The sequence below is a fragment of the Amorphotheca resinae genome (assembly GCF_003019875.1).
Source record: "Amorphotheca resinae ATCC 22711 unplaced genomic scaffold M430scaffold_9, whole genome shotgun sequence".
In the NCBI taxonomy this organism is placed as follows: domain Eukaryota; kingdom Fungi; phylum Ascomycota; class Leotiomycetes; order Helotiales; family Amorphothecaceae; genus Amorphotheca; species Amorphotheca resinae.
This window is the reverse complement of record NW_020194479.1, coordinates 1757390-1772615: the sequence shown is the minus strand read 5'-3', so window position 1 is coordinate 1772615 and position 15226 is coordinate 1757390. Positions and strand designations below refer to the sequence as shown.

The following is a 15226-nucleotide window of genomic DNA, read 5'->3' as shown; positions in this document are numbered from 1 at the left end:
ATCGTCAATCCTTCGTATGATAATATCGCTACGAAAGCCAGAAAGCAGCCGCGATATTCCCCAGTACATCAGCATCCGTCGTAGAAGCAGCAATAAAGCAATAAGCGACGCATAGAGCGTAAGCCAAACTCCGGTGTAGCAAGAAGGAACAACCATCCCGCTGTTGATCCGAGGACGCCTTATGCATATGTCTCTACACCGAGTGTCTTTGCCTCGCGCCCTTATGATCCCTGATTAAGTTCTTCCACGCCTTCTGGCCAATATTATCCTTCTATATTCAAAAGTTAGCTTGCTTCTCTGAATGAGTTTCCAAGAACGTTTGGGTCTTCCATACCAACTTCTGTCTAGCTGCACGAATATCCGCTGCCAAGGCACGTCTGTAGACGGGTCTAAGGTTGCGGCCCAGGATTGACCGATCTAGATCATTGGTCGTCAAGAAAAGAAGGCGGGCGCCGTTCCAGGGGACTTCACCGACAAGGGATTCGGGGGCCTGGTACTCAAACTTGGTAGCGAAGAGCTTGAATTCGGGTTCCCTAGGACGGTGATTGAACCAAAGATTGAGCCAGGCACGAACCTCAGTTTCAGTAGCGGTAACGCCAGGGAGTTCGCGGATAAAACGTTTGTTGGGAGAGATTCTGATCATTGGGAGATCGTGGTCTTTTATCTCGGGACGGAGGCTAATCAGATCCTGTTCCAGAGTCAGCAAGGTTGTAGATACAATATCACGAGTTGAGTAATCGTAGAGCTTCTGAATATCGAATCCAGATAATAACAAAATAAAACGAACCTTCAAGGTAATAGCTCTCTGCATATCGGCAGCAAATCGAGCAGCCCACTCAAAGTTGTAACCGCAGGCATTGAGGCCGGCTAAAAGTTCTTGAACAGACAGTTGACGAAGATCAGCCGCAGTCCAGCTGAGGTTGCGGAGGATATCAACAAACTCATTGGTCTTGGTAACGGAGAAGTCATTGTCAAGATGCCAACCCGCGAACCAGGTATGAATATCACCAGTAGTACCCGTCAAAGAAGGTGTTTCCTTGACGAAAAAGCCATCCCGGCCTTTTCTTTGTCTGGAGCTCATAGTGGCGAGCATGTCAATCTTGGTTGTTGTTCTTGATATCTTCTGTTGAGGTTTTCGGTCTCCGTTGTTGTTGTTGTCGTCCTCGTTCTACGCGGCTGTACGCGAAGCACATATCCTAATAACGCGAGTAAATAAACATAGAAGTACCCAAACTGACTGAATATATCTATGAGGCTGAAGACATGCGCGTAACCAAGGGTTAAAGATGAGATTCCTCGCTCTTTGGAGATCTTCTCACTTTCATCACTGCATCAAGCGAAAACTTAAAAAAACAACGGGAGGGTAGGAGCTTTGGCTACAACATCTACCTCTTGAGTTGCTGCTGCTAAAACTCAGCCACATGATAGTAACCTATTACTTCTCTCTCTCTATTCTGAATTTGCAAGATAATTGTCCAATCATGTATGCCACCATCAATTTCCCTGGGGCTATTGCGCGGACTCGTTTCGAATAGGGGTTTCTGCGGCTACGATCACAGGGTACTCCCTCTCAGTTTCAGCCTGTGAGATGAAGGAAGTTCTAACCCCACGCTGTAAATTTCCTGGAGGCAATTTCCCTGTCTTCAATTCCTGGAACGATTTCAAGAGTTTGGCGACAGGAGAGAGCGACTGAACTTTCTCGTCTTCTGAATGTCTTCATGTTTGCCTCCCATCTAAAGTTGGATTTTGGAGCAAAGCACGACTAGGCACAGTGAACACATCGTTGACATTGTACAACCTCCCACTGCTAGGTGGCAAGATGACTCTAACTCTCATATTCATTCACTCATGAGATCTTCCGGAGGATGTTCTCTTTACAACTGGGAATGCACGAAAACTCACTTTCAAGCAGAATCAGCACCACTATCACCCTTTTCGCCTATCTTCTCCTCATTAACTTTGTGGGGCACAACCTTCGCGGTGCCCCCTTCAGCTACAACCTCCAATCCCTCAGCTGCTACGGTCTCCTGTTGCTCCTCACTCATCGTCGAAACATCGATAGTCATCTTCGGTCCGGTAAACCACTTTCTTGCGTCGATGAAATAATACGCGAGAGCTCCTCCCCAGACAGCCATGTTGATCACGACAGTATAGTTCATAGTCTGCGGGGTAGGGTCGGGCCCCCCATCTGGGAACATGGCGAGTATGATGCCGAAAATGAGGAAGATGATCGCAACCCAGGCAATGATGGGAGATAGACGATCACCGGTATAGAAGGGTCCTGGGACGAATTTATGTTGGCCCCAGACAACGCGGCAGAATATGGGAAGTCCCCACGCCACATTGTTGCCAGCAACAGCAAGAGAGAAGAGGGCAGAGGCAGCGGCGGAGGCAATCAGACAGAGAAGTCCGAGAATGGCGGCGAGGAGGACGCAGCCCCAGATACAGCGGAAGGGGATATACCCCAATGATTTGGATATTGGACGGAAGAACGTGGAAAATGGGAGGGCGCCATCACGGGAGAAGGCCCAGGTTTGACGGGAGGCGGCGACGAGAATGGAGAGGCCCATCAGGAATTGGACGATAAACAACAGGGACATCAGGCCAAGAGTTCCTTTTTTGCCGACGGCGTCGTAGTAAATCTGTGCCATGGGCTGGCCGAAGGAGCTACCGAGGACAGATTCCAGGTCGGGATTGATGCACGCTGCGATAACAATCAAGATCACGAATCCTAGGACCCAGCAGGAGCCGATGGACATCATGATTCCGTATGGCACGGCCTTGGCAGCATTTGATGCCTCCTCACTGATATGCACACAGGAATCAAAAGCTCCGATAGTCCAGATAGGGGAGAGCCATGCCAGCATAAAGGACCAACCTGTTGGCCAGGTGGTAAGGTTTTCGAGTTGGGCGAAAATATAGTGCCCGTCGTTGCGCGGAGATGAGTTGATATGCTTGCCGACTGGAAGAGCAATGATGGTGGCGAGGATGAGGATCAGATTCATAGCAACGAAGACTGTTTGTAATTTTCCCATTATTTTGGACAGTGTCGAGGCTAGAACACCGTGACAGATGACACAGGCGAGGAAGACAGCATAAACGACTCCATTAGACGGGGTCCAGTTGCCATCACGGGAGACGACAATGCTGAACTTGTGAGCAGGCATTTCGAATACGGGGAGAGTCCGCTTACACTGAACAGAACATCAATGCAAAGCCATAATCAATACTGCAGAGCCCTCCAATCAAACCAAGACTATTTGAATATCCAACCAAGAAGCTTAGAGCATTGCGAGTTTTTGGCGAAGCAAAGTAATGTGTCCTTGGGCAATCAGTGGACTTCTGATATTAACGAAGCATTGGTCTTACCACCAATATAGACCTCCGGACGTGGGCATTGCAGAGCCAAGGTCGGCCATAGCGACTCCCACGATGAAGATAAACATGGACGCAACAAACCAGCCCCATACCATGCCAGCAGGTCCAGCAGGGATGGAGAAGGAGAGTGTAGATGCGATTGATGGGAGAAGCCCCATTATACTGAAGGCGATGCCAAAGACCTCGACCATGGTGAAGTTACGACGAAGCTCTTGTTTGTATCCTAGTTTGGCTGATGTGTTGCGCCGTCAGCATGGGCTCACGACTTCCAGGGCAGACCTCGAATACTCACCCAGAAGCTCGGCATCAGCTTCGCTTGCGAGGAGAGCTTTATCGGGAACGTTAGAACGCCTGCTCGTAGACTTCTCCAAATCCATGTTGATTTCTGCACCGGTTGTCGAAGTCATGATTCCTATTTGGTGCCAACAGGTCTCGCTGCTGAAATCCGAGGAGGAGGAGAATGAAAAATGCGGTAGGATGTGATAGATATAACATCAGATTGAAAGATAAGCAAATAACTGACGACTTGAGCAGCTAGTAACATCTGAAGTAACATCCCCCGCTCGGGCTGATAAGAGCTGCCAGGAGATAGCCAGGGTCAACGAGAGCAGGGGTTTCAATGGCCAATGAACGAATACTTACTGGGGATGATGGTGACATTTCCAACCAAAAGCATGTCAAGAAACCGAGGGTCTCGCGGTGCCTGGCCCAAGGGAAGTGAGGCACAGAGGCCTTGGGAACTGTCAAATGCACGAGCGATCCTCTACCTGATGAGGAATTCTGTGTACAAGCAACAGAGACTGCCCTGCACTGCCATGGCTCTTTGAACAGTAGAATCTTTTAAACATCCGGGACAAAGAAGAGGCATGTGAATTTGCACTTGCTTACACCCGCCATATGCATTGATTGTAGACTGATAGAAGAGAGTTGGGAGATAGAGATACATGAAAGAAACGCTGTGGCAGAGAGGTACTGTCAAGAAAGATACTTTGAAGAACTTTGAAGAGAGAAGAGTGCAAACAATAAGTAAGGAGTTAAGTCTGATCTAGTCGGCACTCCAATAGTAAGCCTGATAGACAGTGACTATTGCTCCAAATCAAATCCCCAGATTCCCAGATTTTCAGGTAGTTGAAGGGTCGTGAAGAGTGAGTGGGAGATGCAAAATGGAAATTCCACCTTGATACCTCAGGCATCAATATTCGATCTCGTTTGCCCTGTTTGCTCGCTCGCAGTGCCAGTTCACCCGCAGCGCATTCTAAGCTCTACATACATCACAAAGCAGCCCGCCATGCAGCGTCGAATGGTACGTAACTCGTCCTTTGAGGCAGGTAGTTACTCAAGCTGATAACGTTTCCAGCTCTCAAAAGAAGACGAAGGGGGAGACGAGGTTGAAGTCCGGAGAGAAGACCAAGACAAGATCAACAAATTCTCTCGACTGCACCAACGGGAGATTGTGCTCGAGGAGGAGCTGAAGGCAAAACATGTTGGTCGCCCAAGGCCTCTGCAGTTACATATGCGATGCACTCGCTGACTCCATATTCCGCTGCAGAAAGAGAAAGAGGACCTCGATGATGTCTCGAACGAATTGGAGTTGGCCGACGAAGAGGACATGATACCGTATGTCACCTACAACTATTTTGAGGCCTCCCGCTGACTTCTAATTTGTAACAGCTACAAAATTGGAGACTCTTTCATCTCGTTACCTCTGCCCGAAGCCCAAGAAATGCTCTCGACGTCGACAAGCAGGATCGAGGAGGAAGTATCTGCGGTGGAGGAGAAGCTGGCCGCGGTCAGAGAGGAAATGTCGCAATTAAAGGTCCAATTATATGCGCGATTCGGACGGAGCATCAACCTGGAAACATAGCCTTCGGAAAATATAAAAAAAAATACCCGTCATCTGAGACCTGCTTGGGAAACACAGCATCAAGCGGTGACACAAGAAGACATGAAGAGAGTGATCTGGAAGGGCGTGACCCGATGATATGCGCGACACGTTACTGTTCTTGAATGGGCCACGGTCCAGTTCTTCGTGAAGACGACTTGGCGGAATGCCGCGATTCTGCACGAAGGCCTCTTGTTACGGTGACAGCTTTCCCAGAGCCACTCTGGTGGGTCAAAAGCCAACAACTGCTGCAAGAGCCTTTGTTGACTTATTGAGGTTCAAAGGTCCAGTCCATATTAGCCTCCTTGCTGGCACTGCCCAACTACTGTACTGTACCGTACTGTTCACCGTCTTCTACCCGCAACTAAATGATCCCTCTCGACACTGTTGTTTTTCGGCACAAACTGCCGGCTCGCCAATCAGGCTCTCTATCATGGCCCCTGGAAGCTTGGGAGATCGACATTCGGTTGATAGTCGGAACAATAGGTAGCGATGTGCGGAATCAACTTGTTAAGGCAATGCAGTCCATAGTAAGGGAAGGGGGGCCCCGTGGGGCTTTCTATTAAGGAAGCTCCACATCCCACTATTCAACATTGTTTTGTTAAAAAAATAAGTACCTGCTCTGTGTATTGTGTGCTCACTGAACAATGGTCCCAAGTCTCCCTTTAAGTCGTGGCCTTTGCAAGGAGCTTCATCACCATGTCTTCAATCATTAAGACGGAGTCTACTTCAACCCAGAAAACAGAATTTCGTGGCGCTGGGGGTATTGAAGGACCTGGTGAGTTTACTTACCGACACTTCAATGTTAGGGCAATTATTGACAAAAGCCAGCACAGGAAAATGGACTGTCACGAATAACCTCATTGATCGATGAAGCAAACGCGAGAGAGCGATATGAAGTGGAAGGAGAAGGCCAGAAGGCTCACTTGCCAACTTCAAATGTCCATGAACTCCAGAAAAAAATCGTTTCTTGGGAAGATGGAGATCCAGAATGCCCATACAACTGGTCTGCTGTATGACTCCAGATACTGCAATCTGTGAGAGAATACTGATCGTGGCACTCAGAAAAGGAAAGCCTTTATTGTTGTGATTGGGATGACAATAGTCATCAACAGCACTATGGGTTCCTCACTCCCCTCGAACGCCATCCCTTTCATCAGCAATGATTTCCACATCACATCTTCCGCCGCTCAAATCCTGCCAATATCGATATTTCTAGTCGGATATATTTTGGGACCCTTGTTGTTTGGCCCGTTGTCTGAGACTTATGGAAGGAGAATCATGATGATCTCGACATTCATCCTTTTCACGATTTTCACAATGGCATGTGCTCTGGCACCCAATTTTGGAGGGATGCTAGTGTTTAGATTCCTTACAGGAGTCAACGCCAGTAGTCCTATAGCCGTCGTCGGAGGTATCTATGCGGATTTATACGATGACCCCGTGACAAGAGGACGCGCCGTCGCAGCGTTCATTGGAGTAAGTTATTCCTTTATATCCTACTCCTCAAATCTAACCTAGCCTCCAGGGAACTTGCGTAGGACCGCTCGTCGCCCCTGTGATATCTGGATTTGTTGCGCCAACCATAGGGTGGAGGTGGGCGTTCTGGATTGGACTCATCTTCGCCGGAGCCTCTATGGTCCTCCTTCTCTTCCTCCCCGAAACCTACGGGCCTATCCTGCTCGCCAATCGTGCCTCAGCCCTCCGCAAAGCCACCGGCAACTCCCAAATCTTCGCGCCTATAGAGCTCGAGAAGAAAGGACTCAAGCAGATGGTATCCGTGACGCTCACTCGTCCCTTGCGTATGATCTATTTCGAACTCATCGTCGCCGCAACCTGCGCCTACCTCGCGGTGGCCTACGGGATCTTCTACATGTACTTCGAAGCCTACCCCATCATCTTCCAAGGCGTCTACCATCTATCCCCAGGAATCGCAGGGCTGATGTTTCTCCCCATCGCCGCAGGGGCCGCATGCGCCACGGGCCTCTTCCTCTGCTACGACTCCTACCTCCAGCGCGCCCAACGTCTCCACAAACCCTGGACGAGCAGAGAAGAATTCCGTCGTTTACCACTAGCCTGTATCGGCGGGCCCTGCTACGTCGTAGCTTTATTCTGGCTCGGCTGGACCGCGAGACCAAGCATCCCCTTCTACGTGCCGATGCTCGCGGGGATCCCCTTCGGTATGGGCTATGTGCTTATCTTCATGGCGCTCCTCAACTATCTCACGGACGCGTACGACATCTTCGCGGCGTCGGCCATGGCAGCCAGCTCGTGCTGTCGTAGCGTCGCGGGCGCGGTGTTGCCGTTCGCTGCTACGCCGATGTATCGCAACCTCGGAGTCGCGTGGGCGAGTTCGCTCCTAGGGTTCCTGAGCCTGGGGATGTGTATCGTGCCGTTTATGTTTCTGTGGAAAGGGGACGTGCTGAGGGAGGGCAGCATGTTCTGTACGTATTTGCGAGAGCGCAAGGAGAAGGAACAGGAGGCGATCGAGCGGGAGAGGATGGCGAGGGAAGCGGTGGTTGAGAAGGTATAATGAATCATATATGGAAAAGCGATTTTCTTTTCTTCTCGTCATGGGTTCATGGGTTCATGGGTCATGAAAATAGGTATCTAGGTAGGTTGGGGTCATACATACTGAGCGTCTTGGGAGTTGGAAGAACATATATATAGGTAAGGTAGTCTTGGGACATAATATGCATGGTAGTAAATAGTTAGCCTTTCATAATCAAAAGTACTTGAACTACCTATTCATTACGCCCCCCCAAGGTACCTCTTTTGACTGACTGGAGAAACAAGAGGTAGGACGGCACATAACATTTCGCACTTCTCAGGCCTCACGACATCTCTACGTCAAGAATCATGGATTCGGATATGTAACTTAAGGGCTGGGATGGATTCGATGCATTTTTATTCGCTACAAGTTACAATACAACAGTGCGCCTAGTCCTAACTCCCGCTGATTCTTCCAACAACCCATCCTAATTGAACCCAACACTCCTCATCGGCGCCCCAGTCCTTCATATCATAAAAAACCCTGTTTCAACTGACCAACTTTAGCAGTTGCTGCTCAGTCATCTTCGGAATACTAGCCCACCCCAGCAACTCATTAAGACCCACAAGAAAGACGGCCCTCTGCTCACTATTCTTGGCCAAAGGGGTGAAGGCAGAATTATGGCCATTCTTCGCAGCCTCTTGCCCTTTCACATAGGCCATAAAAGAGTCCCTCTCAAAGAGACCCACGGTACTTTCCTTCCCATAACACTTTTCCGTACCTATAACCAGAAGCTCCATAAAATTGACACGCAGGGCATCCAACAGTTCTTGCACCCTCGGAGGCAGAGCAGAAAGCCCAAGTTTGATCGGCGGATCCGACAGCGAGATTATGTGGAGCAAAGTATTGAGACGCTGACTCAGGGGCGTTGGTGGCGCCGTCGATGGTTCTATCAAGAAATATATGATCAAACAGATCTTGAGCATGTTGGCGGAATGTTTCCAGTGAAGATAGGAGCGCATGGCGGTCTGATAGAGAGGCCGCATCAGATCGGCACCGTATGCGAAGCCAGCGCTATGCACATCTGCAATAGCCATCTCAATATCGGGGATGAGAGTTGGCGGTCGCTTGGGGTTAGAAGTGATCAAATCTATGACACGGCAGCGGAGATCTCCTGTGGGCCCATGGGGGCCTTTTGCGCAGAGGCTACAGCTGCAAGAGATATTCCAGACAGCTTTGAGCTGTGCGGTTCGCGATTCGTAATCATATCTCTCGTCGGCATAGCAAAAGGTGATCTCGGAGCCTGCCGGGATATCTTTGCATGCTCGGACCTGAAGCTCGTTGTGATCAAAGACGTACCAGGCATTGGGGTCACAAGAGTGTCTGATGCTGGATACGAAGGGGTCGACAAAATGTCCAACCCGTATGAGGGACTTTACCGCTGGATCGTATAGCCTACTGCTCCCTTTCAGGAGGGGAACTAGGATACTTTTCTTGTTATGGACCATCTAATGCTTCTCAGTAAGGATCGAATTAGAAGAAGGGAGAGAAAGCCTACGACATATTGTTGGTAGGCGAGTTCTTCAACGCTCAGACGCGTATCCAGAAAATCCTTCATGGTACTCGCAAAGTTGTCAATATCAACCGCCAACGTTGGATCACTTTCTCTTCTCCACATTGCTGACAAACACAGACTCAGAAACTCTGTCCACTGTGTCTCGGTATTCTCTCCAATTATTCCCGAGTGGTGAAGCAGAACTAGACGAATGATATAGCGGATGTTGCTGAAGGTGAGAACAGGGTCGCAGCCAACGTTATCAATCGCGGTTTTGGATTTCAAGGTAACATATGTCTCGCATTCGAATCTGTGGTGGTGCCTCCAGGCTGCTACTTGGCATATCTGGTTCAACATTCAGTCTCGGTCCAGCAGTGTGATAGTAGATCTTCGGATGATGAAGGAGTTCTGAACGCACCCTGTTACAGTAGTAAACCTGTTCGCATCCAGAGCACTTTTGGAAGGTGAGGTCCTTTTCTGGGACAGTCCAGAGTTTGTTGCCGTTTTTGAGGCGCGCGATAGTTGCCATGCAGTTGTCACAGGTATAGCGAGATTGTTGCGATCCGTCTTCGACCTGCGATAGTGTTAGCCCAAGTCATTTCAAAGGGGAAGTCTGAAAGGGACAAGGATACAATAGTCAGCAGGGGATGCTTGATCTTGAAGATCAGGTCTCCGGTCTTAATATCTCCCTCGCAAAATATCCCCCTTACTTCTTTGCGGGCCCCCAACAGCTTAACACAAAGCCCTACTTGCGTCTGCACGCGCGAAGGTACATGAGTGCCTAGAATAACTTGATTACTGAGGAAATCAGGGACCTGGCTGGCCTTGCTCGAGGTGTTCTCTGTGCCCTTCTCTTGATTACCTTTCGGAGAAGAAAAAAACATAATGATGTTTTGCAAGATAAGGATTGGAGTTAAACGCGGCTAGTGATGGTTGCGTCTTTCAAGAGATAAACAGAAGAGATACTCCACTTGTTATCGAGGGAGATAAACAAGAGATGAACGATCTCTTGTCAACTCGAGAGGATAGTAGTTGCTTGACTTTTACAAAGGAAGGTCCGCTTTGATCAAAAGAAGTGAAGCAGGAGGTAATCCTCACGTGACTTACAACTAAAAAACAACTGGTGAAAAGAAAGGTTAATGAGTAAAGACATATATAGAACAAGCGCTTAAATGAAGCATTGATAAACAGGTTCTGATTTCATGAGTGAACAAAAAATATCGCCTTGCCTTATTAAAAAGATCAAGTGGGTACTCTCATCTTCGTACTTACTAACGTTATGTAGAGAAAATACACTGTTAGGCGCAGAGGGTAGCAAGGTGACAAAAGGAGTAAATTTTCTGTCAATCTAATGTAACTGCGAGAGAGGTATTCGCGAATGTGTCTTCTGCGTATTGCCCGCATGGGTTGGAAGATGTTGAATTCTTCCGATGCACAGATCAACCTCTCTCTATACTCGAGTAGACAGGTAATCCTGTCAAGAGTGAGTAAGTGATAATAAATATAGACATTCTCCCCGCACAGATGGCAGGTCGGTCAGTCATAATATCAAATTATTAACGCCCGCACCCAAGAGCGACTTCGTAGACAAAGCAAACGGTCCAGCCAGCCAGTCAGGCCTTCATCAATTTGTTTCCGGGGCAGGACCTAATATAAATCTTGAAATTTCCAATCGGGGGAATCAATCCTCCACTTGGGGTAGAAAAAATGGTATTAAATGAAAGCTCTGAACATTTGGCAATGGCTGCATTAATGGACTTTCCTCTCTGTCGATGTGGCCATTCTGAAGAGAGGAATGTCAGATAGTAGGGAGATCAATAACGTTAATTCTCCCTCTCCCATCTTTCCTTTCGCCTCGTCAGCGTGTTAGGTGGGTGGGCATCAATTGCAAAGCGACAATTCGTAGCTGAGCATTGCCACTCATTATCCTTCTTGTTGAAGGTTGTAGACGGGCAGTGATGTCCATAAATACAATACTCTTGTTCGCAGTCCTGGCCTTTGAGGCAGGGATTCTGCCGCGCCAAGTACGCGACTGCGTCGAGCTCTTCGTCCGTGAGGTCCACCAAGTCGTGTATAAAGGTGCAATCGTCTTTGATACAAGGCCCGCGCAGGTAGTGATTGTTACATACTTTTTTATTGTTGGTTCTGCGCCGGAGTTTATCCAGGGCGGCGGTATTTAAAGTGATAGGGTCGTCCAAGCCTCTTGGCCCCGGATTCCAGACCGGGGTAGTGGTAGGGACTGGTTGCTTCACCGACGCCCCATTCTTGGATGGAGAGTTAGAGGTGATACCTGCCCAAGTGGAAGGCAGCGTAAGTGATGTGTTGGACAGGGTCCGGTTGACGAGTTTCTCCTGGCGGAATATCTGTTTAAAATCTATAATTTGTAGACCGGTTGCCGAGAGCTCGCGGACGGTGGGAGGACCTTGGATTATGGCTATACGACTGCGCTCGTCTGCGGTAACTACTTCGTCAAGAAATGGGGCATAACCAGCGTCGTGCGAGATGCCCAAAAGGATTTGCTTGCAGTTGTGATTTCGAAGATGCCAGCGCATTAATTCTGATTATTCTGTCATGATCAGCGAAAGTCTCCTACCAGGGAGACGCCAAAGACTCCCTCTCGTCATGTCTTGACCATACCTCTAATCTTGGAATCGGCTCTTTCCTTCCCATGGCCCACGTCCAGAAATTCAAATGAGGCTTTTCCCTGTGTAAAGCCGATAGTAAAATCCCTGAAAACATTAACGTTCTCGAGGCTCTCGTCGCGAACCAGAGCTCTTGATAAGCCTGTAACATTTGCGCAAACTTTAACCATAACTTCGATGTCGTCCGCTATGTGATCATAGTGTTCAAGGATGATATTCCGAAGGGCGCCCGCGGCTTGTTTCCCTCCCTCGACACCCTGCCGGACGAAGTCTTTGTTGAACTGGGAGACGAGAAGCATTAGCTGGCTGTGTGTGGGGAAGGGCAGGAGAAGGACGAGAGTAGAACGGGAAGCAAGGGACGTACAATCATACCATCGCCATCAACCAAGACCTGGATATAAGGATTTCGATTCTGCGATGCCTTTCAGTCAGCAACCCTCGCCGCGAGGGAGAGCCGGTCCGTACTCTCATGGACTCGCAGTCCGCTTTACTGGACTTAACCAGTTCCCTCGCCATCCTGAGCTGCTCCTGCAGATCCCGCCTGCTGCGATGCGAGTCCTCGAGATCCAGCTGCGCATTCTTGAGCTCTTCTGTTAGATGGGCGTTCTCCTCGCGGAGCGCGGTCTCAACCCTCTCGCAGTATAGAATGAGATCCTAATTATGGCACGGTGTTTGTCAGTAGGGTTCCGTCGCTGTCTGGCACAGGGTACTAGTAGTAGGCTACCAAGTAGAAGAACGGCAGTACCTTGATTAACTCGTCGCTGGTGTCGCGCTGCTGCTGTTGCGTGTTGAAGCGCTGGACGAAATTCATGATGGCCGACGCCATTACGGCGACAGATCTAATAATATAATAATAAATGTATAAAAATGCAAATGCAAATATAACTGCAAGATATATAAATATAAATAAGAGGAGAAGCCTTTTATCGAGGGTTTCGCGCGGTGGACAGGCGATAAGGCTGTGGGTCCGAATGTACTGCCTTCTTGATGCTTTGCTTTACTTTATGCCTTACCTACTCAGCAGTGGTGAAGCTATTCAGAGATCCACGGCGATGGGAAGATGCGAGGTCCTGATGGATGGTTCTTGATGATGGATGATGGATGATGAATGCGTGGAAGAGGATCTCAGATGGCGGTGAGAGGGCAAGAGGGGAAGAAGAGTGGGGGAGAGAAGAGATACGAGATAAGAGATACAAGATAAGATATACGAGATACGAGATACGAGATAAGAGATAAGGGTCTTAGTCAGCTTTCTTCTCTTCCAACAACGCCTCGCCGCATATATCGGAAGCTCGCCTCGACCGCACCCGCCACAACATAAAACCACTGCCCATCCTCACCCACCGTGATCGTCGGGTCCATGTCCGAGCTCGAGATATGTGTGAGGTCCGCTTCAAGCGTGACCAGATCTCAGCCGTTGCTAGTCTTGTGGACGGGCGCAGATTGTTGTTTTCATCACAGAATACTTCGATCTTGACCGGGGATGCCCACTGCTAACCAAGAACTTCTGGTAGAATTCAATCTCAGTGGGTTTTCTTTCTTCCGGGGTCTCCCTTCATGATGAATCAGCCCATCGCCAAGACCCTGAAATCTCGGACCAGTATCTGGCATCTTGTCAGCTATCTCTTCATGTTTCTACCAACTAGTGTTGCTTACTCTCCGGCCTGCATATGTATATTTCCAATTTCTCATCAAATTCGGTGCTCAGCTCGATACCATAATGCAAAAAGGTACTCGTTCTTTATGATAATATAGAATAAAATTTCAAAGACGTGAAGAATATCGCTTAAGCGTGTCGACTTTCCGCGTCTGCTTCATAAGTCGACAAGAGGAGCAAAATGGACTGGTAAACAAAATGGCCCGAACAGTATCAGGAATGGCGGAGGGGGATGTTGACATGTTGTTCATATGATAACAGTATTTTGCTTCCACAACCATCAAAGCAGTCCTCCTTATCATGAGAAAACACCCCCACCGTCGATACTCAGCTGGAGTATTGCCAGTCTGGGTTACAATCAAAGTCCTCGTTATGAGTAACTCGAAGACACCACATCGCAGACAGTATCGCAGAGACCACTGAACCCTTCTTCCCACATATCAACCCAGCAATGTGCTAGCCTGTTCTCCTTTCAAATGTTATTCTTGTAAATAAACCTGCCATCAATGGGACAACGACTTACATGGCAAGACCTGGTAGTGCGGGCAGTTGATCCTCCGAATAAGTCAATGCTAGGTCAGGCGCTCTCTTTCTGTTCACTTTCATTGCACTGCCAGACTAGTTGGTCTCTTCCGTAGATTCTTAGAAGGAACATATTCCTGTAGAGCCCAAGCACGGCTGTACAGAGGATGCATTAGGAGACGCAGTCGTTCCTCGAGGAATCCAACATTCAAGTAGCCTTCAACACCAGGTCTCGGAGCCGACCTGTCCCATAATATGCAGTCTGCTGATTTGGGAGTCTTTCGTGGAGCAAATATCCCTTCGTGTACATTTGATGCTTTGTGAGCTTTGATCTAAATCAGGTGTGGGAGCCTTTACTCGGAAATCCTACGAAGAGTGTCAGATATTGAATGAAAATCACAAAAGGGATCCTACTTGATATTCTGCTAGACAGTGGGCTCGCTTTTCGGTTGCCGTTGCCTTGGGACCTCTCCTCAAGGTATTGTTTGCAAAGCTGAATGGCGGCGTAGAAAGCCGTGTCTTCTTGTATCAGACTAGGTCGATACTCAGCGACTGACTTTGGGGCTGGCAACTCTTCTGGGCCCGTCTTCGAGGGATTTCCTAAGGAATGACCGGCACCTTGTCCATTATTCGCGGTAAATATGTCGTCGGGATGATCTCCCGCAGCATCAGTAGCATGTCCGATGCTTCGAACTGCTTGACGGTGAGTGGGAGCGACGTGAATATAGGGGCTCGAGGCTAAGCGAGGGGGTATAAACATACCTACCTCCCTCCCTCCCACAAAAAAATTTCCTTCTCTCCTCGGAGATGCGTTTAATTGTCACATTGCACATCTGTACCTTTATGCGCATCTCTCGGCGTTCTGAGCAATTGCTTAGTTCTGTTCACTCTCTCGATCTATCTAGATCTTTCCGTACAGATTGTTTTATTTTACAGGTTGCTGACAGCAAACAGATCGAAGGCAGATTGCGACAAAGTATCGCCACCCAGAGTCTGAGCAATTGCTTGGTTCTGTTCTCTCTCTTTTTTTATTCAGATCTCTCCGTACGGATTGTTTTTCTTACAGATTGCTGACAGCAAACAGATCGAAGGCAGATTG

The 15226-nt window shown here is 48.6% G+C and overlaps 7 protein-coding genes across 7 annotated transcripts; 3 read left to right on the top strand and 4 right to left on the bottom strand.

Moving 5' to 3' along the window:
- Nucleotides 1–193: 193 nt before the first annotated feature.
- On the bottom strand, nt 194–1177 carry M430DRAFT_278386 (hypothetical protein; the record flags this gene model as incomplete). Its single annotated transcript, XM_024865739.1, has 3 exons — nt 788–1177; nt 335–688; nt 194–271 (listed from the first exon to the last, which is right to left on the bottom strand). The coding sequence occupies exons 1-3, from the start codon at nt 1091–1093 to the stop codon at nt 194–196; spliced, it is 738 nt and encodes a 245-aa protein (XP_024719341.1). The 5' UTR covers nt 1094–1177.
- Nucleotides 1178–1750: 573 nt separating this feature from the next.
- Nucleotides 1751–3719, bottom strand: M430DRAFT_144212 (hypothetical protein). The gene is made up of 4 exons (XM_024862874.1): nt 3671–3719; nt 3370–3610; nt 3194–3322; nt 1751–3147 (listed from the first exon to the last, which is right to left on the bottom strand). Exons 2-4 carry the CDS (start codon nt 3567–3569, stop codon nt 1905–1907), a joined length of 1572 nt encoding a protein of 523 aa, XP_024719340.1. The 5' UTR covers nt 3570–3610; nt 3671–3719; the 3' UTR covers nt 1751–1904.
- Nucleotides 3720–4666: 947 nt separating this feature from the next.
- On the top strand, nt 4667–5242 carry M430DRAFT_21254 (hypothetical protein; the record flags this gene model as incomplete). The annotated part of the gene is made up of 4 exons (XM_024864476.1): nt 4667–4681; nt 4736–4861; nt 4928–4995; nt 5050–5242. The coding sequence occupies 4 exons, from the start codon at nt 4667–4669 to the stop codon at nt 5240–5242; spliced, it is 402 nt and encodes a 133-aa protein (XP_024719339.1).
- On the top strand, nt 5236–5855 carry M430DRAFT_268122 (hypothetical protein). The gene has a single exon (XM_024865454.1). It carries the CDS (start codon nt 5427–5429, stop codon nt 5748–5750), a length of 324 nt encoding a protein of 107 aa, XP_024719338.1. The 5' UTR covers nt 5236–5426; the 3' UTR covers nt 5751–5855.
- A 104-nt stretch (nt 5856–5959) lies between these two features.
- M430DRAFT_21253 (hypothetical protein) lies at nt 5960–7793 on the top strand (the record flags this gene model as incomplete). Its single annotated transcript, XM_024864475.1, has 4 exons — nt 5960–6038; nt 6092–6273; nt 6326–6739; nt 6789–7793. The coding sequence occupies 4 exons, from the start codon at nt 5960–5962 to the stop codon at nt 7791–7793; spliced, it is 1680 nt and encodes a 559-aa protein (XP_024719337.1).
- Nucleotides 7794–8144: 351 nt separating this feature from the next.
- M430DRAFT_268113 (hypothetical protein) lies at nt 8145–9906 on the bottom strand. The gene is made up of 3 exons (XM_024865453.1): nt 9725–9906; nt 9310–9651; nt 8145–9259 (listed from the first exon to the last, which is right to left on the bottom strand). The coding sequence occupies exons 1-3, from the start codon at nt 9833–9835 to the stop codon at nt 8300–8302; spliced, it is 1413 nt and encodes a 470-aa protein (XP_024719336.1). The 5' UTR covers nt 9836–9906; the 3' UTR covers nt 8145–8299.
- Nucleotides 9907–11129: 1223 nt separating this feature from the next.
- On the bottom strand, nt 11130–12774 carry M430DRAFT_106348 (hypothetical protein; the record flags this gene model as incomplete). The annotated part of the gene is made up of 5 exons (XM_024861076.1): nt 11130–11863; nt 11944–12229; nt 12313–12360; nt 12414–12602; nt 12694–12774. The coding sequence occupies 5 exons, from the start codon at nt 12772–12774 to the stop codon at nt 11130–11132; spliced, it is 1338 nt and encodes a 445-aa protein (XP_024719335.1).
- Between the last annotated feature and the right edge of the window lie 2452 nt (nt 12775–15226).

What these genes read in the sequence shown, in the direction of transcription:
- M430DRAFT_144212 (XM_024862874.1), bottom strand. Translation starts at nt 3,569, where the DNA reads ATGGTCGAGGTCTTTGGCATCGCCTTCAGTATAATGGGGCTTCTCCCA. An exon ending in TCCGGAGGTCTATATTGGTG is followed by an intron (nt 3,323 to 3,369) that starts GTAAGACCAATG and finishes TGATTGCCCAAG; the next exon opens with GACACATTACTTTGCTTCGC. An exon ending in GCATTGATGTTCTGTTCAGT is followed by an intron (nt 3,148 to 3,193) that starts GTAAGCGGACTC and finishes TCACAAGTTCAG; the next exon opens with CATTGTCGTCTCCCGTGATG.
- M430DRAFT_268122 (XM_024865454.1), top strand. Translation starts at nt 5,427, where the DNA reads ATGCCGCGATTCTGCACGAAGGCCTCTTGTTACGGTGACAGCTTTCCC.
- M430DRAFT_268113 (XM_024865453.1), bottom strand. Translation starts at nt 9,835, where the DNA reads ATGGCAACTATCGCGCGCCTCAAAAACGGCAACAAACTCTGGACTGTC. An exon ending in AGGTTTACTACTGTAACAGG is followed by an intron (nt 9,652 to 9,724) that starts GTGCGTTCAGAA and finishes ATGTTGAACCAG; the next exon opens with ATATGCCAAGTAGCAGCCTG. An exon ending in TCGCCTACCAACAATATGTC is followed by an intron (nt 9,260 to 9,309) that starts GTAGGCTTTCTC and finishes GAGAAGCATTAG; the next exon opens with ATGGTCCATAACAAGAAAAG.